This window comes from Gymnodraco acuticeps, unplaced genomic scaffold, assembly GCF_902827175.1.
Source record: "Gymnodraco acuticeps unplaced genomic scaffold, fGymAcu1.1, whole genome shotgun sequence".
Classification (NCBI taxonomy): domain Eukaryota; kingdom Metazoa; phylum Chordata; class Actinopteri; order Perciformes; family Bathydraconidae; genus Gymnodraco; species Gymnodraco acuticeps.
Genome location: NW_022989861.1, coordinates 162,257 through 189,073, shown reverse-complemented (window position 1 = coordinate 189,073; position 26,817 = coordinate 162,257). Strand labels below are relative to the sequence as shown.

The window sequence follows — 26,817 nt, the reverse complement described above, 5'->3', positions numbered from 1 at the left end:
AGTGCCGAACTTTTTAGAAGTGTGAAGTGACAGGAAGATGGAAGCGATGCATCATTTGACATGACAATCAAACTCATCCAGTCTGCATCCTTTGGCAAATTGTCAAAACTAAGTGATGAGTAACAGTGACATGTTATAGAAATGCATTGACAAAATGCTCTCACTACAAGGCAAGGCAAGGCAAGTTTATTTATATAGCACTTTTCAACACAAGGCAATTCAAAGTGCTTTACAAAAAATGAAAGACATTAAGAAAAGGGCATTTAAAATCAGTCATTACAGTCCACACTGCCTCGCTCTCTATGCTGCTGGTATTCTGATGCTTAGTGGCTCATATGCAACAAGGCCACAAGGCCTCCTACCATCATTTGACCTTATGCCTCACAGAGCATTTGGACTCACTTCTCCGTCCCTGACAAGCTCTGCATTCCTCTGGCAGTTAACCCCGCGTTGCCTCCATTCAACTAATTCATTATTCATGATGATATGTGCTTTGCCCCCACGTTAATGCCACCATTACAAGAATCAGAGAATTTACATTGCCATGCCAAAACCTCTGCAGAAATCTCTTAATGAATGTCATCGCTTTAAGTCTCTGCTGAGGGTTTTCTTTGTCGTAGGCTGAATCCAGGTCTTTCTCCCAGCTTTAGCCTGGATTAAGGGCTGTTTGCTCAAGGCACTGCATTTTGTTTGCAAAGCCTTTCTCCAGTCCATGTCCTAAACACACACTCTCATACACACAATATTATCATTAAGTACAGTGTATTTTGAGTGTCTTATTTAAGCAGCTATGACACATTTCAAATATTTGTACGATGACACTGAAATTAGCCATAATACTTATAATGGCTTAATCTACAAACACTAAAATGTTGTCTAAAGACAAGTACAGAAATACTCTGAGACTGACCTGAGGGGACTTCCTGGTGGCCGGGTGGTTAAGGACACTTACTGTGTAACCACTGTTTAAATGTAGCTCTAACTGTAAATCTTTTCATATATTCCTCATTCTGTACGGTTAATTATCGAATGAATGTCATGAAAACGAAAGCAAAATGACATTGAATGCTGTCTACCTTAATTGTATCAGTAATGGTTCAAAAGGTTCCCAACTATTCCTTTTGTTCTTAAAACGTTTTAAAAAGTCAGCATTACACATGTGTGCGTTTGGTGGGATTATACATTCATTACTTGAAAATGAATAATCTAAAGCAAATATTTTATTCAGACTCCCAAATTCATCTTTAATACTAACTGAACCATGCAACACAAAAGCATTCTTATATTGCTTTGCTCTGATAGCGTGAGAAGCGCCATGCTGCAGATTATTTGGGTCGGTGACGGGTCACCCAGGTTCAAACTGTGTCCTGGCTCTATTTTTTGATTTGTTTGTTTTTTTCCTAAATCCCAGTGCTACCACTACATGCCAATCTCTAATCCAAAGTGAATCAATGTCAAATCTCCACTGGACCCCTGCGGCTTTCTGTAATCACTGTCACAGCTCACCCATGGCCAATCCACATAATCAAACACAAATACACGGGCTATATGCTATAAATTGATATTTGATTGAAGTGCATTTCTTCAAATGTGAAAAAGGATAAAGACTCTTATTCTGACAAATCTGGATCGGTGCAGTAATAATGTGTGTCTAATTCAAATAATTATTTCCCATTTCAGAACATCAAAACTACTTTGGGGTCGATGAAAATCTGGGACCTGTGGCGGTCAGCATCCGCAGGGAGAAGCTGGACGACGGGAGGGAGAAAGATGGAATGCAGCACAATTATAGAGTCACCTTCAGAACCAGCCAGGTAACCATAATACCCCATTTGCACTTTTTCTGCACTGCTTGTTGTCTTAAACCAACGTGGAACTATTAGGGGTAGATTTGTATCGCTCTATTGAAGAATTGTCTACAGGCCCGAAAACATGCTTTTAAATGATGTTCCCAACATATGCATTCAGCAGGACAAGTTAAGGTTGATCAGCTCAGGGCTCATTCAAGCAGTGCAGGAGTTCAGGAATGCTTCAGTTTCTCTGACATCCAGAGGAGGCTCCTTGCAGCTCTCTATTCCTACAGTAAATCTGCTCCCAGCACCCTAATGTGCACAATGAGTCTGTGCCAGTTGTGACGCTGTTGGTCAGTCATGCAGACACTGATGCTGTAGTCTATCCGAGTCAGCGTGATCAGTCCTCGCCGGCTCACAGCCTCGCACACACACACCACGTGTGTACACACAACGTGATTAATCCACAAACTAAAATGCACAGTGCCACGGTCCCTGTTGGTACAGAAAGCTCTCCTTGATTGATGCTGGGTGGTCTCTTCCACTGAATAATTCAGGTGCAACAGATGTGTCAGGCAGGGAAATGTCACTGATATCCGATGCCATTCTTGGTGTAAAGCACCACTCCCACGATAAAACAATGTATCTGGGTCACGTTAGCCCTTCAAGTAGCACGCAGACACTATTTCAACTCCCCAACTGCCGGAGCATCTATTTGCAAGTGCTCCTATCATTTAGCCCCGGCGCTCTCTGCCTCTCTCCGGCCCACTCTCACTCTCAATCCTTTCTAAGTCTGTTAAGTAATCTGCTTTTCAGAAAGCCTCTTTGTCGGACAACAATTGACTGCTGACATTCACAGGCAGCATGGATGGAAATTAGATTTATGGGCGTAAATGTGTCTGTGATGCTCCAAACAACAACACCGGGGACACAGAGTGGGGGTTTTCAAGCTGTTTGGGTCAATACTTACTGGCACTTTAACGATCTTACTAGTAAAATACCACTTAACATCTAATGCTCAGTTAGCCCCTCTTAATTATTTAGAATTTGAGTTCCTAATGTCTTCCAAAGGTGCTGTAATGGAGCCAATGCCCTACATAATAGGGCATAACATAAAAAGGATATTATAACGGCCTCACACAACAGTTAGCACATAAGCCTACATTTCATTTACAGCATTTTGAAATATAATAGCTCAATAGCATCCAAATGAATACAATCACTGATGGAATGACCCTAATGACCTATATGGTAATAATGCACACGCCGACCTTACCTTAAATGGACAGTACCCCCCCAAATAAAAAGTCATTATTTATTTAGATTGTTTTAATGTGGGTTGACGAGTGTTAGAGGTTCAACCAAAGACCTCATAGTGAGCAGTTTCACATAGTAACTATTTATTTCTACCTAACTATAAACAAATGATTCCTGTTCACAAATATCATAAAGGCAAGAAAAAACCTTTTTTGATTTTGCTTTGAACAGTCCCGTTTAATATATGGTTCAAAGGGACATCAAAACCTCATAACACCCGATGATTAAACTTTATCATCTGTCTTTTCTGCCAGCTGACCACACTCCGTGGAGCCATCCTGGAGGATGCCATCCCGTCCACTGCGAGACACGGGACAGCCCGCGGCCTGCCGCTGAAAGAAGTACTGGAATACGTCATCCCTGAGATTAACATCTCGTGTCTGAGGCTGTCCCTAAACTCCCCCAAGGTCCCGGAGCAGCTCCTCAAGCTGGACGAGCAGGGGGTGAGTACATTGAGAAGCCTATAGTTTGTTGAGTGCAACTATTTTGTCTTTGTTCACAAGTTGCATTGTCAGAATGACAATTGATGGTATTAACTGTTTTTTAAAGGAGTTTAACTGACCTATTATTGTCTGATTGTAGTGACTTATTGGAGTCCTGTTGTTACTGTGAGGTTGTCAGGAAACTAGCGTAGACTTTAGAAAATCACTGCATGCTGACAGAAAATAGTGCATACATTTGGTAACATAAAACCACTATTTATTTTTTGTATGGATAAATCAAACAAAGATATATTTTGTTCACCACTGATCTTAAGGCAATTCTTAAGATTTGACAACCCCCTCTTTAATGTAATGCTAACATTAATGCTGTTAAATACTGCAGGTCCCAGAATATCTTGGTGAGCAAACCAAATTATTGTTGTTTTAATTATCCGGCCACAATTGGACAATTTGTCATGAATTAGACTTTTAGCTTGTTTTGTAGTCTAACTCCCTAGTCAATACATTGCATTACCTTTGACTACTCTATAGCAAAAAATGGTGTCTCCCCAGTTAAGGTCAAACTGCAGCAGTAGGACCCTTTTTATTTTTTGCAATAGGAATAACCTAATACAGGATATTTTGGGGGGAAATGTTGCTACAGACTCTCAGTTCATACTGACATTGTATAAATAGTGCATCACTTCCATAGAGTCAATCACTACTGTCTAACCTCATAAGACTAGAAAGAGCAGAGCTAGCTGTGGCCCCCTATTTACAGCCTTTATGCTAATCAAAGCTAACCAGCTGATGAACATCCCCCTCATTAAATCTAACCTTTAAATAAGGTAAAGCCATAACCAATTCACTATCATCCACAAATATGTTCCAGCTGTTTGATCTGAAGCCTTCAGTGCCACATATCAGTATTACACATAATGTGCTAGAATTACAGAATGTTGTGCTGTATTGATATCATATGATGCTTCTGTCTATATTTCTGATTTGTGTGAGCTAAAGAAGGAAACAGGGAAGGGATTAACTTCAAATAGCAGGTAGCTTTACCCCATATGTGGGCTGCTTATTATAGATGAACACAGGCTCCCGCATGGAGGCGTAACACAGCCAATATCACACCTAATTAGAATCAATATGAATCCCACTCTCTGCAGCCAGCATCAACTACTTCAACTCACATTTTCTGCCGTTATGACACTCAGACACAAGCCAAAGTAACTCACTTTTGACAGCTTACTCTGTCTGAGAGCAGGTGATTTGGTATTCTGTCTGCGTGGCGCAGGATGTCATCTTGCATTATCTCTGTTTGAATAAAATGGCTATTAGTGATATGGGCTCTTCATAGTCACAGGTGTCAGAGATGGATTCATTGTGTGATCTTAAGGCCTTTCATTTTTCATCTAATTAACTGCAGGATTGAAAGAATTGAGGATTAGCTGGTGCTGTACTGCTTGTCTTACTATCAGAGAATTGGCTGCTTATTAGTGTAATTATATTCATTAGCATGAACCCCTCCTTCCAATTGACAGGGGAAAGGCTTTTTATAATAGAAAGTGTCAGCCGTGTCCTCTTGTATATTAAGATTGTGTTACACACATAAACAAGAGCAGTGTAGTGTCCTCTCCAAAGTAAGTTAAATGCACTTTAGATGATGACAGACTATGTGTATCCAATTATGGCAAAGTAACTTTGTAAGTAAGTGCTCGAGGAAGTGCTTCCTGCCAGATCTCAAGGAGCTGATACGAGAATTTGTTCACCTGCCATGCAGCTCCTCATGCCTTTGGTATGAGAGGCTGCGTGCAGAATAGATACCGTCTTTGATATAAGACCGAAACTGACACACAGGGGAGAAAAATGCAATAAAGTGATGTAAGAAACTACTTTCGGAGGAGGAGAGCCCGCACTCCTCCTCACAGACCTCAAACCAAACACCCGGTGGAAGCCACTTTATATTTGGACATCAGTATTTTTGTACAGTCCTGTTTTAATCATTAATGTTATGCTTGTTGAGCAAAAGTTAAAAATGTTAAGTACCCCGTAATCGAAAATCATTTGAATGAAACTGGACTTTCACCGCCCCTCTAATGTGTTTATGCGAGGGAGCTAATATTGGACAGGCAGTGCTGCTACTCAGAAAGTAGAGCGGACTGCCAGGCCTGTTTTTGTTTGAGTACATCATTTTCTTCAACAGCGTGCAGAAAGCTTTATCCCAGGATTCATTTTGTGTGTATGCTCACTGCAGAGTCCTCTGTTTTTGTGTTAGAGTGTGCATGTGTGTGAAAAAGCTTTTCTTTTGGTGAACAGAAAGCTAGTCTAGTGAATGAGAGTTTCCCGGAGCCAGGCAGCCTTCAAATGAACCTCATGATCAGCGCTGCAGAAAGAATATCTCTGAAAGCACTGCTGTAATGGCTCTGGACGTAAGAAGAGAACAGAACATATGTGACTGTATTTTAGATCACATCGTAGATCACAGTGAACTCTCAGTGTGCCCGATGGACAGGGAAAAGCATCAGGCAGTTCATCACATTTTGGAGATTAGATTTTCTTTAGGTGATGGAAATCACAAATGATACATATTTATAAGAAAAAACATTGATGTAGAAATGAATCTGTTGTTGCATCTGGAAAATGGAATTCTTGTTTTATATAAACTGTTAATCAGCTGCTTTCAAATAAAAAAATATGATTTCACGCTTTAATTTTCTAACTCCAGATAATAAAGGCGGCGAAATGAACAAGATAAAGGCTTAGTGATGGTGAAGAAATCATGGAAGAGGTCAGAGAAAGGTCACTTATCTTTCCCTCTCAATTATGCTGAACAAATTACCATCTTCCTCAACTAGAAAGAAAAACATTTCCTCTGCAGTTCTGGGTTTTACAACTTAAACAAAGGATAAACTCATGAACCCGTCCAACTGCAAACACTCCATATCAAGTTTACTTCCACTCGTCGACAGGTAAAGCCTTTGCAGGATCATAAATCACTTCTGATGCCCACAGCGACAACTCTGATGTATAATTTAGGCTCAAGTTAGATTTGTCCCTCAACTTCAATACTGTAATCTACCACCTACTGAGGTTATTGCAGTGCAGGGAAAAAATCAACTCACTCCTATTTAAATCAATCACATTGAAACTTGAGGATTAACTTTGAGTCACCCTGAGACTTTTCTCTCCTCCCTTGTACGTTCCACATTCCCTTTTTTAGATGGTATTTCTGCAGAATGTGAACACTTCTGCCCTAAAAACAGCACAAATTGCAATAGAAATCTTTGTGTAATGATGCAATCTTGTAGCTTTGTTTTTGGGAGCCATTATTTTTAAACGTCTGCTGCATTGAGGACACTGCAGTGCAGACAGATGTCACAGTGATGTTGTGTTAGGGCACCGCTGTATCCCTCAGGTGCGCCGCAGACATCTCCAAAGGGAGCAGTGTCCTCATTTCTCTCTCCGCTCATTAAGTATTTCTATCTTTGCATTTATAGAAGAAAGAGAAGAAGAGGGGCAAACATCTACCCTGCAGCGCTGGATAGATAGAGGAATAAGTCAAACTGCTCACTAGCATCTTATGCTCAGATTTTTAGCAAGTGGATTATTTTAGCTAAACATAGATCTGTTTTATGGCATAATTCTTTATTGTCATGGCTGCTCTACCTTGACATGAGCTGATACCGCCAAAAAAACCACATCAAAGGCGGTTACACAATGAGCTTTACCTCAGGAGCATTACTCATGTGTATTTTCGTCCTGATGGTTCTGCACTTTTCAGGCACCGCTAAATTTGCACCAAAGGGCAATGTGATTGTCCTTGCCTTCGGCGGCAGGTCCGTTAAAAGGGGCAGGAGGTTAAGTGAGTCCATATCATTCAGGATGAAAAATAGAAGACCACATCATTGCACATGAGGCTATTTCCACCGGTCTCGATCGTATAATAGCTTTCCATCCAAACGCAGGAGCTTTAGTGCAGAGCGGTGGCCTGATGGAGAAAGTCATCATGACAACAGTGTCAGGAGCACAGCGGGAACCCATAACCTGTAACGGAGGGAAAAGACAATTCCAATTTGTTTCGGTTTAAAGATCATTTGTTGGCCTTCACATTCATAGAAACGTTTTTGCCGCAGTGACACATTCACCCTGGGTCAAGATCACGCTGTCCTTAGCTGTGAATTTGTTGGGTAACAGGTGACAAACAGGGGGGCTTTTTTTCTTCTATTTTTCCCCCCTTTGACTCTGTCTCTTGGCCAGCATCAGTGAGCTGTAAACCATGAACAATTCATGTTGCCGGAAAGGACCTCCCACTCTCTCCATGCGCGAAGAATTACTCCAATGTTTTATTCCTTCCTGTCTCTTCCTGAGACAGGTTCATATCAGACCTGTCCTTTCCGGATAATATTAAAAAAAAACTCCCCGTGAAGACCCGTGCAATTTAACTTGCTTGTGTATGTCTGTGAACACTACTATTTCTGACATATTTTTTGAGGCACTTTTTGCTGAACAATGGTGGAATCAAGAGTATTATTAGTGGGGTGTTGCCAATGCCATTTAAAGCCTGTTATTTCGTCTAGAATTTAAGTATAGTCTTTTAAAAACATATCAAAATGTTATTGATTGAAGCTTTGAGTTTCTTGTCATGAAGCAAAGTTCTCCTCATGCTATGTGTCAGTATTTCATCCCTCGTTGCTCCACAGCTGCTCTTAAGTAGCAGCTATTAGCTTGACTTGATTTATGCTCGGCTCCAAGCTCCTAGAAATCCATAGCCTGGCGTCACAAAAGAGGATTTCAGCTCTCTCCTAGAAGTGTTATGAAGGCCTTCACATTAGCCGTGACATGATGGAAAGGGGGCACTCGCATGCTTTTGAGTGCACAATGTGCAGCACGTAACGAGTGGTGGTGTGTGATACATATCAGCAACAGGAAAGGATACTTACCCGCTGAGTGTCTGTGTATGCTCCCCATTCCAGCTAAGCTTCCAGCACAAGGTGGGAGTGCTTTACTGTAAGGCGGGCCAGAGCACAGAAGAAGAGATGTACAACAACGAGAGTGCCGGCCCTGCGTTGGAGGAGTTCTTGGATCTGCTCGGCCAGAGGGTGCGGCTCAAAGGCTTCACCAAGTACAGAGCTCAGCTGGATAACAAGAGTAAGATTAAAGACACCAAAACTAAACACTCACATTTCAGCCCACACTCTTCTAACCCTGCTGAGTGCAGATGCTCAGCTCTGGACAATATTGCTTTTTTGGGGGTTTTGTGTGTTTTTTAGTTTTAGCCTCAATAAAGGGATAGTTTAATTTTTTTAAGTTGGATTGTATGACAGGAAAACAAAGGCCGACATAAAAAAATCATTATCGGTTAAAGTGTATTGACTTGTGATTTGTATTTAATTACATCTTCAGCTTATCTAACACGATGGCCTTTTTAGTAATGAGGCCAGAGACCTTGACTGCCCTGTCCTGTGTTACAGCTGACTCCACGGGCTCACACTCTCTGTACACCACCTACAAAGACTACGAGCTGATGTTCCACGTGTCCACCATGCTACCCTACACGCCCAACAACAGACAACAGGTCAGTAAACTCCACACTCAATCCTCTTCAGCAGACCACCGTGTTGGCTTTACAGTGTGGTGAGCCGCCGTCTAATGGCGGTAATAAGTCCCTGAGCAGCTTCCTTTAAGGATATCTTCAATTCCGAATCCTGCCAATCTTCCCCAGAGGCTCATTTCACCACGGTAATGACCTATCAGTTGAAAGCATGAGCGTCCCCATGGTAACGGTACCCCACCGTCGGATTTTAATCAATGCATCCCCAGGGGCCGGACCTGACTTGGTATTAGATGGGCCTCTGTGTCTGCCTGCACTAACAAGTGGAATTAAGTGGATGTAGACTGGTGAGCGATGGCCCGATAAAGCTGCGGTTTACAGAGGTTCACCATCTTAGTCCCTGCACTGCTTGAGTGGAAGTATTTTTTGAGCCCATAATAAAATCAGTAGGTACACCCTGCAGATGTATTAACGGTATACATATCCAGGAACAGGATCCACAGTTAGACACTAACATACGGAATCTTATCATGTGTCTAAAATATCTGATTGGCAGGATTAAAGGGGAGGTTTCTTTCTCCCTTCTTTTCTCCTCCGCCAATTGTATTTCATACACTGGGATAGTTTCATTTAATCCCTGGAGGTAATCTTTTAGCCCAAGCAGAGCTCACCCCTTTCTCTTCATCTTTTTCAATTCACCTACTGAACCCTCTAATCCTGCTTTCGATGGATTCTGCCTCATGCTGACCCTCACTGACAACTTTATAGCAGGCAGAGAATGAGGTTAACAATCGCACAATTCAGCAATACCAGAAGTCTAAATTGAGTTTAAGTAAACAGGTCTTCTCTGTTCAACAAAGCCTAAGTTTGGTTAGAAATGCAAAAAAGGCCTCTATCTTACATTACAATTCAGAATCATAAATAAAAGCTGTATGTAAAACGAGTTCAGAGCTGTGTGAAGGTGCTGATGCTGTATAGACATCTCATTCAATTTGTCATTCCACATTGTAATATTGTTTTGCTTGGCTTGTCTAATCAAAGGCAAGACAGAATTAGGCTGCAGTAGCTTTCTTCTACAAAACTACACCGATACTTAAGAGGTGTGTCCATAATGGCTACACCTTAAAGCAACAGTATGAAAATACTGTAAGAAATAAGACGCACTCTTCCTCAATTCAGTATTATTTAGGGTTCTGCTGCTACATGTAACTTGGTGTTCTACGACCAGCACCTTATGGTACCTGATGTTAGCTAATGTTAGAGAAATAGATATATTTCTAACTGACTACAAGTCAGTTTGACTGCTTTTGTGACAAACTTGTATTATACATCTTTGATCAGCAAATCCTAAATCGCCCCACCTAAAAAAAAAACATTGAATTTACTCTTAAATCGTAATCTTTACTAATGAATGTTTATAAAACTGTGTACATTTGAACTATTGTACAATATTAACCCTTTATGTGATGCTTTTTTTTCTCCTTGTTCTGTACTTGACTCCATTTCTCTCTCCCTTTTATAGTTATTAAGGAAGAGGCACATTGGCAATGATATCGTCACCATAGTGTTCCAGGAGCCTGGGGCCCTTCCTTTTACTCCGAAACACATCCGCTCTCATTTCCAACATGTGTTTGTCATCGTCAAAGTCCACAACCCCTGCTCTGATAACGTCTGCTACAGGTAAATAGAACACGCGTGGACCAGGCCTGTAAGGCTCTCTTATGGCTATTTTTAACTGAGTAAAAATGCAATATCCGAATTTTGTGGCATTGAGTCAAACTCCCTAAACATTAGAGCGCCTCACCATGGGATAAAAAGCAAATTGATATCCTCCAGACAATTAAAGGAAATATGTTTATCTTTTGATGTGCTTTGCATAAATGTCTCATCTCTGCAGCGACTTTTAAGAACACTTAATTTGAAAGAATATTAATTATAGCCTGCTGAGTGCTTTCTGTGGTTTCTGTCATGACTTGATAGTAATGTGCAGGAATCACAAGGCTCTTTTGATCTGCACAGTGATGATACAGTTATTATCTTCAGAGACACCTTGAAATTAAGACTTACGACTCTCTCCTCGAGTGTTTCTGAAGTCAAGACAACTCTTGTTAATAACATAGCATTTGTTGAACAGAGGAAGATTAGTCTGAGATCAGTCTTTCCACCAGAAATAAATTCCCCGAAAGCCATATCATTTCAACACTCTTCAAATGGCTGCTCATTATACGTATAGTTCAATACTTCTTTATTCTCTTAACTGTCAGCACTGCTTGTGATTCATTGTTTGACTTCCTGTTTTCCAGCGTGGCCGTGTCCCGGTCCAAAGACGTGCCTCCGTTCGGGCCCCCTATTCCCAAGTCTGTGACTTTCCCAAAGTCAGCCGTTTTCAGGGACTTCCTTCTCGCCAAGGTCATCAACGGAGAAAACGCAGCGCACAAGTCGGAGAAGTTCCGAGCCATGGCGACCCGCACGCGGCAGGAGTACCTTAAGGACCTGGCTGAGAACTTTGTTAGCACGGCTACTATTGACTCTGCTGTCAAATTCAGCTTCATCACCCTCGGAGCCAAGAAGAAGGAGAAGGTGAAACCCAGGAAGGATGCACAAATGCTCAGCGTGGGGGCCATCACCTGGAGTGTCCGTGCACGGGACTTTGGCCAGTCGTTAGACGTGGACTGCCTGCTGGGCATATCCAATGAGTTTATTGTGCTCATCGAGGAGGAATCAAAAAATGTAGTCTTCAACTGCTCGTGTCGTGATGTCATTGGATGGACCTCGGGGATTATGAGCATTAAGATATTTTATGAGCGAGGGGAGTGTGTCATGCTGTCAGCCCACGACAACTGTGGAGAAGACATCAGGGAGATGGTGCAAAGACTAGAGGTAAGATCCTTAAAGACTCAACTGTCATTATCTCAGTTATTTTAGACGTCTTAATGCCTTCTAGGGAAGATGAGATGATCCTTTGTAGGATACTTAATGCCCACGGCTTAGTATCGGTCTCAAATCATACCACACAATACAAAGAGATTTGAAAACACTGCTTCCACCTCAGAGTGGGAGTAATTTACTCTCTGTAGGAGTCCTCTGAGGCTAATTGAGGGTTTCATCTCATCCAGTTTTATTTTCGACATAATGAGGATATTGCAGTAAAAACAATTAAGTCTTTATTCCAGTGGCGTGTCTGAAATGCTGTTAATGGATCAGCCAAGGTGCAGCCCAGGTTGGCACGAATACAAAAACATGCAAAGAAAGATTAACATCAACATTAGACAAATATTCACGACACCCTTTCCTGTTCAGCCACGGGTCCTCTTTAGTGTACCAAGAATAGGAGAACTGAGAAGAGGAAAGCAACATATAGGCTGTATCTCTGCTTGCTGCGTTTATCTGTGCCTGTTGCTCAGTTTATCTTCTTTTGGAAATGATGACCTGTTGCATTGGTCTTCTCTTTGCGTTACATTGTTGGGACGGACACAATTGTTGTCTTATCACTATTACAAGCATTTTAGTGAGAGCCTTTGCTGTGTTGTTGACTTCTGACTTAAAGGGTTCTATAATGCTAATTTTCAGGTTCATATTTGTGTTTTGTGCCTCTACTGTGACATGGTTACATGCTTTAATGATCAAAAGGAGAAACTCCCTCTGGTATGAACTTTGGGATTTTAGCCTTTGTTGACATTTACATAAAACACAAAGCACAAAACCTTTATAACACACCAAAGGAAAGGGAAAACCCCAAAAAGAATAACAGGGCCTCGTCAAAAGTGTTTTCTTCCTAGTGGTTGTTTTAGTCGAAATTTATTTTCTAAACGACTTTCTTTATTTCTAAGAAGAACCAGTTCATCATTTTGTAAAAAGAGACCTATAACTAACATCAATTACACATAAGTAGCAGTCCCTCGTTTGCCAGGAAAATCTATTGTGACTGTCTCATACTTTAATGGTGCAGCGAGGCCTTTTACTTAAGGAAGGTTGTGCTAGCTCTGTGGTGAAACAGTGCATTCTGCAAATATTGCTCTTGCCATTGTAGCTTTACTACTTACCACAAGCCTTAATGGCAGCAGAACTGTTGCTTGCCTAACCTATATCCATCCTGTCAAGTCTCAGGCGTTGCTACTCCACGCTGGGCTTCTTGTATTTTATTTTATTTCACTGCCTTTACCTCAGCATTCCTGACAGAAATAACTCAAAATGTTTTTCTGACTTCCCCTCCGTGCCTCCGCCTGGTCCTCTTTGTGTTTTCCAGAGGCGGAAGTGTCACTTGAATGTGAAATCAATGGAGTCAAGGGAGGATTACAGACCTCACGTTGATAGCTTTCTTTGGCTGATCACACAGAATAAGTTAAGCGTTAAGGTCACACAAGTACAGATGCTGTCCTGACATGCACTTGATATGATAAACCGTTATGAAACATCATAGCATTTTTTTGTCAAAACTCCCTGAAGCAGACAATAAATTAAATGGGAGGGAGGAGGATTACGGTTGATGTGATTTTGGCCCTTTCTCAATTTGGCAGATGTCTGGGCGCAGGTACAGGAGGGGGTTGCTTAATCAGGACACCAACCCAGTTTTGAAGAGGAGCAAAGAAAACGCTTTTTTTTGTGGTTCTGACAGGCTAAGAATAGAAGGCACTTGGCCTCACTACTTCACATCCCCATTTTGTAGCTCTGCCTTACCCATCTGTACATCTCTGTGGCCCTGAGCTGCCGTCGGTGCAGTCTCTTTTGGAAAGGAAGGTTCCTAACTAAGTGAAAGTATCTAAGTGGCAGCCTTGATAAGAGTCTGCAGAATTCTTTAAATGCTGTCCCACAATTCCATTCCATTACATTACATTACATTGCATTTAGCTGACGCTTTTATCCAAAGCGACTTACAATAAGTGCGTTCGACCAACAAAATACAAACTTGAGGAAAACAGAATCATATAAGTACATCAGGTTTCATAGAGCAAAAACATTTCAAGTGCTACTAAACTGGCTTTAGGTAAGCCAGTCCTTTATTAGTATATAAGTGCTTTGTTAGTAGTTCTATCGCTCCGACAGTAACATTTAAAGTGACACACCATTTGGCCGTCAATAACATCCACCGCCGCATAATTCCATACCCCAGTGTAAGTGTGGTTCGTACTAATTCTCCTTCACATCTCTCCTTGACCACTGCCATCGAGAGCAATGAACGTTAATACAAACAGACATTTGATTATATTCTACCACAGCCCTGGTTACAGTCTGTTTTTTTTGGGGTATGCAAGTCTAGACAAAATAGGCCAAAGCACCTGGTTCCTCAGACTGGACGCTTGCATCAGATGCATTGTTTCCTCTCTTTGTGCTGCTGTGTAGGCTTGCTTTCCCTAATTCTAGTTTCCATGGACTTATCATCAGGCAGCCCTTTGTTTCCTTTAAAAAACATTGAGGTTGAATCCCAAAATCCAACCTGAGCCTGGGTCTTTGACCTTATTTCTGCCTGCCTGCACACTCTCCTCCACTGATCCCTTTGGCAAGCTCTTCATCATTTCAAACAAAGCTTAAACTGTAAGTCCTTCGTTCAGCAAACAACTTGCAAGTAAAAATCTATTTCCCTCAAAAAACACAAGAAGGAACCTTATTATTTCTGAGGATAACTACGTACAGATATAATGACACTTTTTTTATGATCACCTTTCGCAGGGAACTATTTTCTAAAGAGCTTAGAGATTAAAACGAGCAAAATGTGAACATGAGCACAAAGATTTTCCCCAACCGCCTCAAAAAGCACAAGATCCCGAAGAAGTATTTACCATAATTAATATTAAAGAGGACACGGGTGTCATTCAGTGTCTACTCAACTCATCATAAGAAAGGACAGAGTAGGATATATTAGCATTTGTGATTAGCCAAAGGACATGGCTTCCTCATTCGCTATGCTAATATCCTCTCACATTCACTGTCCACTTACCCATGGGATTTGTGAGGTATATTTAAAAGGAAAAGCTCAGGGTGAGTATTAATAAGTGGGTGAGATTTGTGGTGCACACACAGAGAGTGGAGCAGCAGCATTCGGCACATTTGGGTATAAGCTGCCTGCATACTTTGTCCCAAAGGTGTCTGTAATATCCCGGAGGTTGTCTCGAATCGTGTTTCATTGGGAGGATTTACAGGCTGCCGGACCTGTGATGTAATGCAAACCATAGTGAACAGATTGCCCACTGTAACACACAGAGGAGGCCAGTGTGAGAGCACAGCTAAAAGCTTTGTGATAACGTCCTTTTCTCCAGGGTGCCGCTGAGCTGGGTGGCTGCGTGTTCAGCTTTTATGAGACAAGTCATCAGGGCTCGGGTGCCACATTTATTTTGTTTCCTTGACAAAGTACAGGCAGCCACATTGAGTGTGCTCCTTTATTGACTGTATGCATCAGCAGGGCTGCAGATAAAAGCAACTCACCGTATCTGCTGGAGATTTGAGTGATAAAAGATGGAAAGTAAGAGTAGTAGTAGGGAAAGACAACATTGAGAATAAATGCTTTGAAAATAACAGCTATTATGGTATTATAAATCATTTCCTATAATTTCTCTGCAGTTATTTTATAGTTCCAGCTTCTCAAATGTCATCATTTCATGCTCTTTTTTGCAATATATTCAAGGATATGGGAAATCTTTAGCACATTTAGCTGTGGTGAACTCATTTCAATTTCACTGTATTCTAAAATACAAGAGTTTAATAAAAACAATTATTATTCTATTAAAAGTACAATTACATCTTTATATTGCTTGGTTTGTTCAACGAGCAATCCAAAATCCAATTAACTTTTATAATATAACAGAAAGAATGAACAACACCTCCATCAATGTTTACAATTTGTCCTCAATCAATAACTTAAATAATGAATTGACCGATCAACAAATCAATGAATCATTTCTTATTAGCACCATTTTGAGGCTTTTTGTTCCTAAACCAACATAAAACTCTATTTACCCACTCTATGAACGAAAAGGAGCAAGATGAGGGAAAATGTGATTATGGTTATGTCTTGCCCCATTAAGCAAAATGGTTCCGTATCCCACCAGAAGCCTCTGTCCTAGATTTAGAAATTGATTCACAAATATTCAGCCCAGAGATACGAGTGTCCCTAGTTACACCAATCTGTGCTTCAGGTCTTTGAAGCTTCAGAGGGATGACGGGGGATTTTCATGTCTGTAGAACTTGCTACTACAGAGGGTGTCATCAATGTCAAAGCTACTTCTGACTGTCAGAACTCTCACTGACGATCACCGCCAGCAACACTGCTTGACAACAGATTTGAGGCTGATGCTTTGGGTTTCATTGAGACAGTATTGTACCGTTACATCACCAGCAGTCTAGCACTCTGCCAGACTTCCTGTCACCATCTTTCATGGAAATATCTTTACAGGTCTCAAATTCCTCCTAGAGATAACAAGTGTCCTCTAGGATTCAGACATTATAGATTTGGGCCATACGGAGGAGAACCTGGACACATTAACTTCTATGATGAAGGCATTTAGGAAGCCATTATTTAGGCCTAATGAATTTCCTGACAAAGGGCAGTTTGATTCATGGTCCCTAATTCCCCAGCCAATGCCTTCTTCCTACACAGACCATTTACTTCCAGACTTTCCCCTTTTGAAAGCTTTATGTCCTTTTTCTTTAGCCCTTGACATTTTCTGCAGATTAATTGTTTAGTGCATGGGTCATAACACAAAAGTGCTCCTTTAGTTTCATCTCTCTTTTAAAACGGGATCTTTTGAGCATGATTTTATTGCAAAAACCGAGACAGTGACCTATAACTTTGACCAACAGGATAAGTTCCTTTCCTCCTAATAAAGTTTTAGGGTTGTGTCTCACTAGGAGATGCATTAAGGTTGTCACGGATCTCCTCTCACACAGCGGGGTAGGATTTCTCTCAGTGTGAGAATCTGGTGGAGTGTTGACAGGCCATAGTCTGAGTTAATGTGTCCCTGAAGCCAGCTGCCACTCTGAGGCAAATGGAGTCACCCACAATTGAACCACGACTAATCTGATGGTTGATTAAAACTCATTGGATCCAGTGTGAGGTTTGTTTCCAGCAGTTTTACCACAAAAAATGTCCATGCCCACTAGTATGTACAAACACCCAGGATAAATAAGCTCAGTTGTTTCATTATGGCGAACATAGATAGGCTACAGGGGCATGTTTTTATCTTGGTCTGGTGGTTGTTTGTTTAACTGTAATGTTGCTGAATCAAGAGTGTTATCTGAACTTCAGCTGAACCGGAATTGCTTTTAGGCAGTGGCTTAGGCAACTACATTTGCATGTAAGTACATCATTGTAAAAGAGCACACTTTAAGTTTCATTTACAAACGCTATTGGACAAACAGCTACTGTCATCCACGAGTGAAGTTTTCAGTCTCTGGATGCAGTTACTATGACTGCAAAAAAATGGGAGAATACATATTGTTGTATGCATCAGAGGTCAGTGGGTTATGTGTTGGTGAAGTTATCTCTGGTTAACAGACTTAGTTCTATAGACAAGTCCATGTGTGTCCACAGAAAAAGGTGTGCCTCTATGTTTGCAGTTCCCGTGTGTTTAAGCTGCCTCTAAGCAGCTCTGTGCACTAAACCAGTTAGCTCCGCCATGTATCCTCCTAATAACTTCCATTTTGAGAGCTTCCTAGAATTAGCCAAACAAACATGCACGTGTTTTTCTGCTTAAGGGCAGGATTTCACTGTGCTCTAATAGTATTTCACTAGTTTAAGGAAACCCACACATATATGAAAATATCAAAATTGTACACTGTTGAAGTAGGGCTGCTCGATTATGGCAAAAATCATAATCTCGATTATTTGGGTCAATAATTGATATCACGATTATTAAAAACGATTATCCATTTACTTTGAAAACATACATTTATTGGAGAAAAAAAATGTGAACAGTATGTTTTTAACAGTTGATTACCCTGAACTTGAAGTATTACTAAACTGAAAAACCAATAAAAAAAAAACATTTATAAAAAGAAATAATCGTTATATTTCGATTACGTTGTTTTCGTAATCGTTGCAAGCCATAATCGTAATTGCGATTTAAAATACTATGAATTGAGCAGCCCTATGTTGAAGGCTGCTGTTGAAATAAACTGTGTCGTAGAAAGCTCTTATTAAGGGATTTTAAGATCACTCAACATTTCAAGCTTGTTGTTTGTCATTCTCAGAATGATTGCATCCATTCATGTGTTGGACCTTTGTATCTACTTAAGTGTTTCTAAAGTCCTGCTGTCTTCGTGTATCTGGATAACTACAGTTAAGACAAAATGGATATACTTTTATTTTAAATAACCCTGTTTCCCTTCTGGTTCCAGATCACCACTAGAGGTTGTGAGACGTCGGAGATGACTTTGCGTCGGAATGGCCTCGGACAGCTCGGTTTCCACGTCAACTTTGAAGGCATCGTGGCCGACGTGGAGCCCTTTGGCTTCGCCTGGAAGGCGGGGCTGAGGCAGGGCAGTCGACTGGTGGAGATCTGCAAGGTGGCGGTCGCTACTCTCACCCACGAGCAAATGATCGACCTGCTGCGCACATCCGTCAGCGTCAAAGTGATTATAATCCAGCCTCACGAAGACGGCGCCCCAAGAAGGTAACTCCACCGCCACTTTCAATCAACACTACAGACAATGCTTACAAAACATATTCAGACTTCTTATTGTCTTTCATGTTTGGCTGCTGCTATGCTGTTAGTAAAACAGAGAAACAGGTGCTCCTCGAAAATGGATGAAGTCATAACAGAAGAGTCGTTTCTTCTTCTCTTTCTTGCTATGCAGCTGGGGTAAATTACCTTGACATTTGCCCTCGTGTTTGAGATTATTAGCATAAAGAAATGCTTACGTTCTGTTTTTGTTGCATGAGGCTTGATGTTGTTCGCCGCTGATTTCTCTGGAGAGGGGGCAGTCTTTGTATTGATGCGGCTTTGTTGCGAGAGAAAGCTCCAGCAGGGCTGTAGAGTCACGCAGACATGGACAGTCAGCGATTCTCACTAATGATAATGAGAGGAGCTTTTTGATTAATGGCTCAGCCTTCTCTCCCATTGTGTGACAGCTCACATTTGCAGATTGCGTTTTTTAAAACCTTGCCCAATGTTCTATTCAGTAATTAGGATGGGAGTGCCTGACATTTTTAGGGACACACACCCACGTGGAGGCTCCATTGCTCCGGTCATAAAAAAGAAAGAGCGAGGCATATTTCAAACAATCTTTTGTGATGGCAAGAGATGAAGTTCTGTATGAAATGTTTGTTCTGAAAGCACATCTGCTTAGACAGTCCTGTGAAATCAAATCCATCACTCTTTCACATGCACATCTTTGACATCTTTGTTTTGGTTGTTCTGACAGAAACGTCTGCCAGCGAGTGCTTTTCCCACTTATTGTAGATCAGAGTGATTTGACAGCGAGAGAGAGAGAATAACTTCACTTCATCCCTTTATCCGTTTGTGAGGTTGGAGGCAATACTAAGGTTGTCAGTGAATTGCAAAAATGTCAATAAAACTTAAACGAATTATTACATTGTACATGCATTTCTAAACAGAAGTGTTGAATTTCGATATCCTTCTGCTGGATAAGGTTAACCCAGTTGTGACGATAAACAACTAATTAAAAAAAGGTATCATAACACACACATGATAATGTCTTGTTTGTAAATGTTAGGCCTTGTGGATACTTTATTTCTCAGTTCAACTGGTTGCCCTTTTTACTGTTGATTGGTGCAAGGGTTTTTTGTATGCTTTTGTATTATGGTAAGTATGTTCACAGAATCTCTTCACCTCTCTACACACATTTTGTTATGTTATTATTTCAACAAAAAATTAGACAAAAACACAAAGAAAATATTAATTTGTTATTGCTTTAATATTGCCATTGTGAATTCTTCTGTGATTAAACATTGTTAAGGGAAAATGTGACATCCTCACAGCTGGATGAAGAATGTAAGACATGACATCTATATATTGAGAATACATTTTTCTTAGTTTAAAAAAAAAAATCATCTCAATGACTTTTCAAAATACCCTGTATGAATACGATCTTACACAACTGTGCATTTATATATGTGTCATAATGAATTCTGCATACTTGGCACGTGTTAAATACGTTTCAAGTTTTTGTCTGGCAACAGAGGAGTCACATATTTAGCCAGTTGATAGGCAAACATGCACCGTCTGTGAATCCACCGCAGCAGCCTCTCTGGCAGAACCGACGTCTAATCCTTTTACCAAGAGCTGTGATGACACATGATGATACAATCGCAATCGCAGTTCAGCGTAGCAGAAAGTAGACGAAACAAACACTGTCCAAAACGATATGTCTAAAAGCATGTGTCTGAGATGTGGTCACATGATGTAGGATTCTGTAGAAGAAGTTGTTGACACAGATTTTGTGCCAGTGAAAGACATCTGGCTTAGTTTCACTGACTATACCAAAGCCTTAGACGGCACTTTGAACGGCAAATTAGAACGTATAGTAGTTACAAAAATGTACATATAGAACTGTGGAAAAATCTAGAACTATTCACACATATAGAAGGCTATAAAGAAGTAGATATGCGTTCTGCCGTACGTCTATAATGTGTGCTATAATGCATAATTCAGTGAGCTTGACCCATATATGGCGTTGCAAAAAGATGCATCTGGCAGATTATTAGGTATTATAGCAGAAGTCCATACTGGTCAGAGCTGTTGATTTTTACATGGAGATTTCCCTGTCTAAAAGAAACACATTTTGTCATCTTCGTCCGATGAGAACCAAAAAGACTCCGTCTGGGGTACTGTGAATTTTCTCCCAAGGCTCCAACAACTCAAGAGGTGAGAGGTCAGGTGAAGAATCTCGAGGGCCCTCAACTCATTTTCGCTGCTATGTCTTTGAGTTGCCAAAGTGTTGCAGTCAACAATAAGTCCTCCAGTTTCTCCACCGTTATCTCAAAGGAAAGGAATTCAGTAGGGGCCCGGTCAGTCCCCTGTGGCCACAGAGATGGGGGTTAGTCTAACAACAATGGACAAGAATCTCATGACCTCCAAACAATGTACCCTGGCTCCACATCGCTACATGACAAGGAGAAATGTTTTCATAAGAAAATGTTGGGGCTGGGAGATGTGGATCGCCTCCTTTCTGTTTTTAAATTGTTAGAATTTCGTTCAGTCTTTGTGATTCCTCCAAATTCAGTGAGGATTGATGGGTCTTATAGCTGCTAACATTATGTTGAATGACCAGTGTGTAACATTGGTTTTGTGGCAAACCTCCTAAAGCTTGTTTATGCCCTAAATGGGTTCACTTTGCTCAGCCTGAAGTAGAGTAGAGAGCAGAGATATGGCTCTAATATTAGCCAAACCTAGTACTGTATTTATTTACACTGAAGGAAGGATGTGGTTTTAGCCCAGCACTATACCAGAGGCTTTTCCATCATCACTCTGAAAAGCTTTAAACAAGTTCAACATGTTAGCCTTGGATCAAGCTAATGAGAAAAAGCTGAAATGGATTAGCTCTTTGAAACAGGAATGTGATGTACAGAGCATGGCAGGGATTGTATGTTTTGGTATATGGTCACCATAGAACGAAGAGTAAACAAGAGGATCAGTACACTTTGGACTCAAGTAGATGATTACAACAAGACATACAAAGAGTAACAGAAACAAAAAAGCAACTGTATTTTCTGAGTAAGTGCCTTTTATGTTTTTCGTCAGACCGTACTGAACCTTTTCCGTTTTAATCACAAAGATGTATGTTTAAAGTGATGGCTAACCCGAATTTAAGTGGGTTCAACCTGCACCAGCCCCCTGCTGATAATGAGAATTGCCTGTGACATTCAGATGGCCACTTGTGACCTTTCTTTTTGAAGTGTCATCAGACTTGTCATCATGGATTTTCATCTGGACTGAAGTTAAGCCGGATTTCTCACTTCCCATGCCAACACCCTGTGAAAGATAGCACGGCTAAACCAAAACTCAGAAAACCTGCATCACAAATTGCTCGCCTTAATCCTCTCACATTCTTCACAGGAGGCGCTTTTTCCTTTTAGATCATTTTGCTAAGAAGTTGTTGAAAGGGGCTTTTTTTTTCTCCCTTTTTTTGCCAACCCATGCACTTTTCCCCCACACCTGATCTTATAAAGCTCCTGAAAACATTTCGCAAAGGCCTGGTGGAGGTCACAACCTGTGGGTCTTTGCTGTGACATAGACTCTGGGAATGGATTAGCATGTCCTTCAGTCGCTGGCCATGTCATTAGAGTGACGGCTCTCTGACAGAGGTCTAAGGTCCCGTTATCACACTGATCTATTGTAGCTCTTTAAGACCCAGCAGCTGAAGGGGCTGATTGTTCACCTCCAACATGCATCGCACTCTTTTTTATATTTCAAACAAGCAATGGTGTTATTTTAGTATTGTCATGTCAAGTTCTGCCAATTGTGCTGTCAAATTACTTCCTCCGATAAGTCTATTTTTAGTCGACTGGATTTTCGTTTTGAGTTGTAAATGTTCCCAATCTCTACAAGCTCATGTTAGGCCATTGTGCTATAAGTTATAGAGCAGTTAGCTGGAAGAATGACGCAGAGTAACTGATTAGCTTTCAACTAATAAATGAGTCAGCCAACTACCACTTCTTTACTATGGATCTTTCTTTTAAACGGATTGTCTTTTATCTGTGGACAAAGGGATTTGAGGGCATCATCTTGGACTTTGGGGAACAGCAGTGGAGATTTTTTTTATAGACAACTGATTTATAGAACAAAAAAATTATCGACAAGCTAATGGAAAATGAGAATAATCTTTAGTTGCAGCCATACATCAGTTCCTGGTGGAATCTAGAGGAAGCAGACAGCATTATTTCATACCAGTTCTTGGCTTCCTCCTCTCCTTACAACTGCCTGGACATGTCTCCTCCGGCTCAGGATTAAGTGTTGACCAAACACCCGTTTCCTGCTGTTTCTTCATGATTTATACACATCAAGTCAGAGTCCCCCTATACATTACAAACAAGAAACACATTCCACATGCATCAGGCGATTACTATGGCTATTTCTTCTTCCAGCTTCGCTTGTAGCAGTGCTGAGGGAGAGTATTAGCATCATAAGATAAATCCACCTTGTCAGTTCTTGCTCTTTATGGCGCAAAAAAGCAGGGCAAGTGACGACGGCCGAGACCTTTCCTGTTGACAAGCTGTTAGCTAGGTTTAGTCTATTCAGAGAGTAATGTTGTGTGGCAACCTGGCGTGATCACACACACACAGTTAATCAAGGTAATGAGTGGGTCACAGCCCTGTTACAAGCCAATTGACCGACAGTCAAGATCTAACACTCTTGTTGGCAACCTTTTTCTTCTGACGTTAACAAGAAATGACTTAATCAAAACCTCAGGCTTCACAAAAAAAACAACAATCTCTGATATCCTCATCCACACTCAACTCGATCAATTCCATCGTCTTTTACAAACGTCTTCTGATGCTGTAATGACCCAAATTACTCTCACTTGGCCCATATGTCGAACCAGTGATGATGCTACCTAAAGACATTTAAATAAATAATGTAAACTGTGTAGGAAGTAGAGTACGCCATTGACAGTCTTTCATCGTGGATGAGGTTCCCTCGTTGGTGACATTGACCAGATGTGAGCAACATGGTGGACAAGGAGGAAGCGTGCGATGATCTTCTAGTTAGATATTTTAACACCCACATGGCCAGTGGGAGGCCAGTTTGATGAAAAGGTCTCTCTGAGAGGGATTACTCGCAGCCTTGCAATCAGCCTCCTCAAGCTCCGCTGTGTGTACATGTATGACCACAGCAGTGTATACACAGCTTTCCATCCCCCATTGGATTCTGGAAAATGGACTTTGGAGAGGGGAAGTTGGCGTAATCATAAGGGTCATGCTTGAAATGCTATTGGAGAGCTAGCATAGCACCCAGGCTGTTTAACCCCAACCCACCGACCCCACCCTTTTAAACACACCAAGCTTCTGCCCGGCCCCAAAGATTAATGTTGCATGAAATGGCCTCACAGGCCTTGTCCATCCTGGAGATCCTCAGTGATGTTAGCAGTAATGGGATGGAGATGGAAGGAAGAAAAGACCTCCTGTGCAGAGCTACTCAGGGGAGACCTATATCTGATTAAGTGGCAAGCACAGATGTTCGACTATTAAAAAAGGCAAAGTGTTTTCCACTGGTTTCTATGCGTCTCCGATATGCCCATGAAACTGTCCATCCATGTGCAGGCATGTGTGTGCCAACAACACACACACACACACACACACACACACACACACACACACACACACACACACACACACACACACACACACACACACACACACACATGCCTGCAGATGGATGGACACACTATATTTAGATGTCCGCTCCTGGCTAACTGTTCCTGACAGCATTAGTGTGTTTTGGTGTAGTCATGGATGAATAATTCCCCTCCCCCCGAATTTTCAGGGTCACTTGTGTTGTACTGTAACCGCTGAAATCTGCCCGGTAATGCAATAGTAGAAATGTTATTAATTAATGGAAGAAAATAGTAATGTAGTGTTAAGTAGGATTTTATTACATTACTAATTTAAAAAATGTGTTTATCATTATGACTCAATGACTCAAAATGAAGGTTAGTTAAACTGTTATTCTTATGATTCATTAGATCTTTCATTATGAATTGTAATTGTAGATGGATGCAAACTGTTAATTAGTAATTGTGGGATGTGACTCACTTTAACATTGTTCTAGTTGTATAATTCATCTACTTTGAACACTTAATTTAAAGTTTTAATTTTGACATCAATGAAAATAAGTTGAAAGGTTATTCAAACAATCCCAAATAAATAAAACACTAAGTGGATCACAGCCACAGAACTAAATAAAAAGTCTGCCAGACAGGCTTGCATAAATAGTCATTTAAAAAGGTAGTAACTATGAACAGTGTTAACAGCACACCTACTCATGTAGCCAGGCAGGTCAGAGTCCTTATGGATACTCGATGACTATCTATTTGATTATCTCAAATCTACTGTGTTTTAGGTTTGTGCAGAAGCAGTTTTGCCAATTAAATAATAGACAACATGTCCTTGAGCCAATGCACAAAGTGCTAGGTCAGGAGAATACATTTGTTAAGAGCAGAGCAATCTGTCGTACAAAATGCTGGGCTGAATGTATCTGGAATAGAAAGGTGTATAGAATCACCATGTACTGAACAGAACGTTAATGAACGTAGATGTTTCTTAGCAGCACCGATTGTGACTGTTCACTTAGCTCCTTACAGCTAAATGCCTAGTAAAAATTAATTGATACGGCATGTTAACTTAGATTTGAGTCCCTAATAAATATGGAGTGCAACCTGAAATGCATCTTAACTGAAGCCTTTACCTCCTGGTCTCATTCCTGACCTTTAACTTTATTTTTTGTCTCCTTGCACATCGTCCTTCCCACTCAGGGGCTGCTCCGAGCTCTACCGCATACCCATGGTAGAGTACAAGGTCGACAGCGAGGGCACACCCTGCGAGTACAAGACGCCCTTCAGGAGAAACACCACCTGGCACCGGGTGCCCGCGACCGGCGGAGCACCTCTCTCCCGGGGCTCGCCCACACAGGGCCCTGATCGCCTGCAGTGCCAGGAGATCCTCCGGCAGCACCAGGCTAACATCCCAAGAAGCACCTCCTTTGATAGGAAGCTGCCAGATGGGTCCAGGTAACTCTAGACTTTAAAAATAAAGATAATCAAATACATTTTGCTCACTGCTTTTTTGTTGATCCCTTAAAAATAAAGAAACACTACTTGAGACAATTATCTGCCTGACAAAGAGGACTATTTTTGTGCAAAAACATGATCTTTTTTGGGATAAAAATAATCGAAAAAAACAAAATGCTTTTTCTTTCAACACACTCTTGGAAGGCAAGCTTTCAACCTTTTTTTTTAGAAAGCTAGGCAGAGCAAAGCTTGCGACCAAACATCACAACGCTCAAAAAGATCCAATCCTTTGAGATGAAATCTTTGAACTCTGAGCCTCTCTCATTTAGAGAAGAGCTGCAGTATCACTTTGAGGGGCTGTTATTGTGTTCAGTTATTTGCATGCATATAAATGGAGCATTTTAGTCCAATGAATTCAGGGCTTCTCTTTCATCTCCCTTTAGATGATAAGGCCACAATTGGACTTTGTTCCTGTCCTAGACGGTGTCTCTTTTGGACATCTCCATTGAGCCATGTAAAGCAGTGATTTGTTCATTCTACTGAAACCCCTACAGTCATGATAACCTTTCCAGTGTGTCACATCGACCCCCTCTGGTGTTGTCTGTTCTGACTATACTGGGATAATGGTCGCCTTCTCTGCTTAATCAGAGTCCCTGGCAGCGGGAGCACTTTATTCTCCCTGGCTCTCTCTCTCCCTCCCTCCCTCCCCACCCCTCCTTCTCCCCGCTCCCTCCCTCTTCCTGCACCCTGCTGAGGAGGAGGAGATGGGGACACTGACACAGCTCAGCTCATCTCATCCAATTACTGCAGAAACAAAGAGAGTGCTCTTCCGCGGACCACGATATGTAGCTCCCCAGAGGGAGTGGGAGAAGAGGAAAGGGGAAGAAGGGAGTCGTACACTGAAGAGGGATGGTGGGAGAGAGACAGGAGGGGAATATTATACAGACACTTAAAATACAAATAACATCATAACATTTACAAAAATGTAGATCAGCAGCACCGATTTCCGAGGGTGTACTTCTGCAAATGCCAGGGCGTACGTGGAAAGGTT

General features: G+C 41.3%; 1 protein-coding gene across 7 annotated transcripts in view; it reads left to right on the top strand.

The window, feature by feature from the left end:
• LOC117562665 (signal-induced proliferation-associated 1-like protein 2) overlaps nt 1–26,817 on the top strand; it is an 82,770-nt gene that overhangs the window by 34,580 nt on the left and 21,373 nt on the right. For all 7 annotated transcript variants that reach the window (XR_004571606.1, XM_034240534.1, XM_034240552.1 and 4 more), the window contains exons 3-10: nt 1,681–1,814; nt 3,362–3,550; nt 8,509–8,683; nt 9,007–9,110; nt 10,609–10,766; nt 11,390–11,966; nt 18,417–18,691; nt 25,512–25,766. Coding sequence is in view for 6 of the 7 variants with exons in the window: in XM_034240534.1 (XP_034096425.1) it covers nt 1,681–1,814; nt 3,362–3,550; nt 8,509–8,683; nt 9,007–9,110; nt 10,609–10,766; nt 11,390–11,966; nt 18,417–18,691; nt 25,512–25,766 (1,867 nt within the window). In the remaining variant the exon portion in view is untranslated. The remainder of the gene's footprint in view (nt 1–1,680; nt 1,815–3,361; nt 3,551–8,508; nt 8,684–9,006; nt 9,111–10,608; nt 10,767–11,389; nt 11,967–18,416; nt 18,692–25,511; nt 25,767–26,817) is intronic.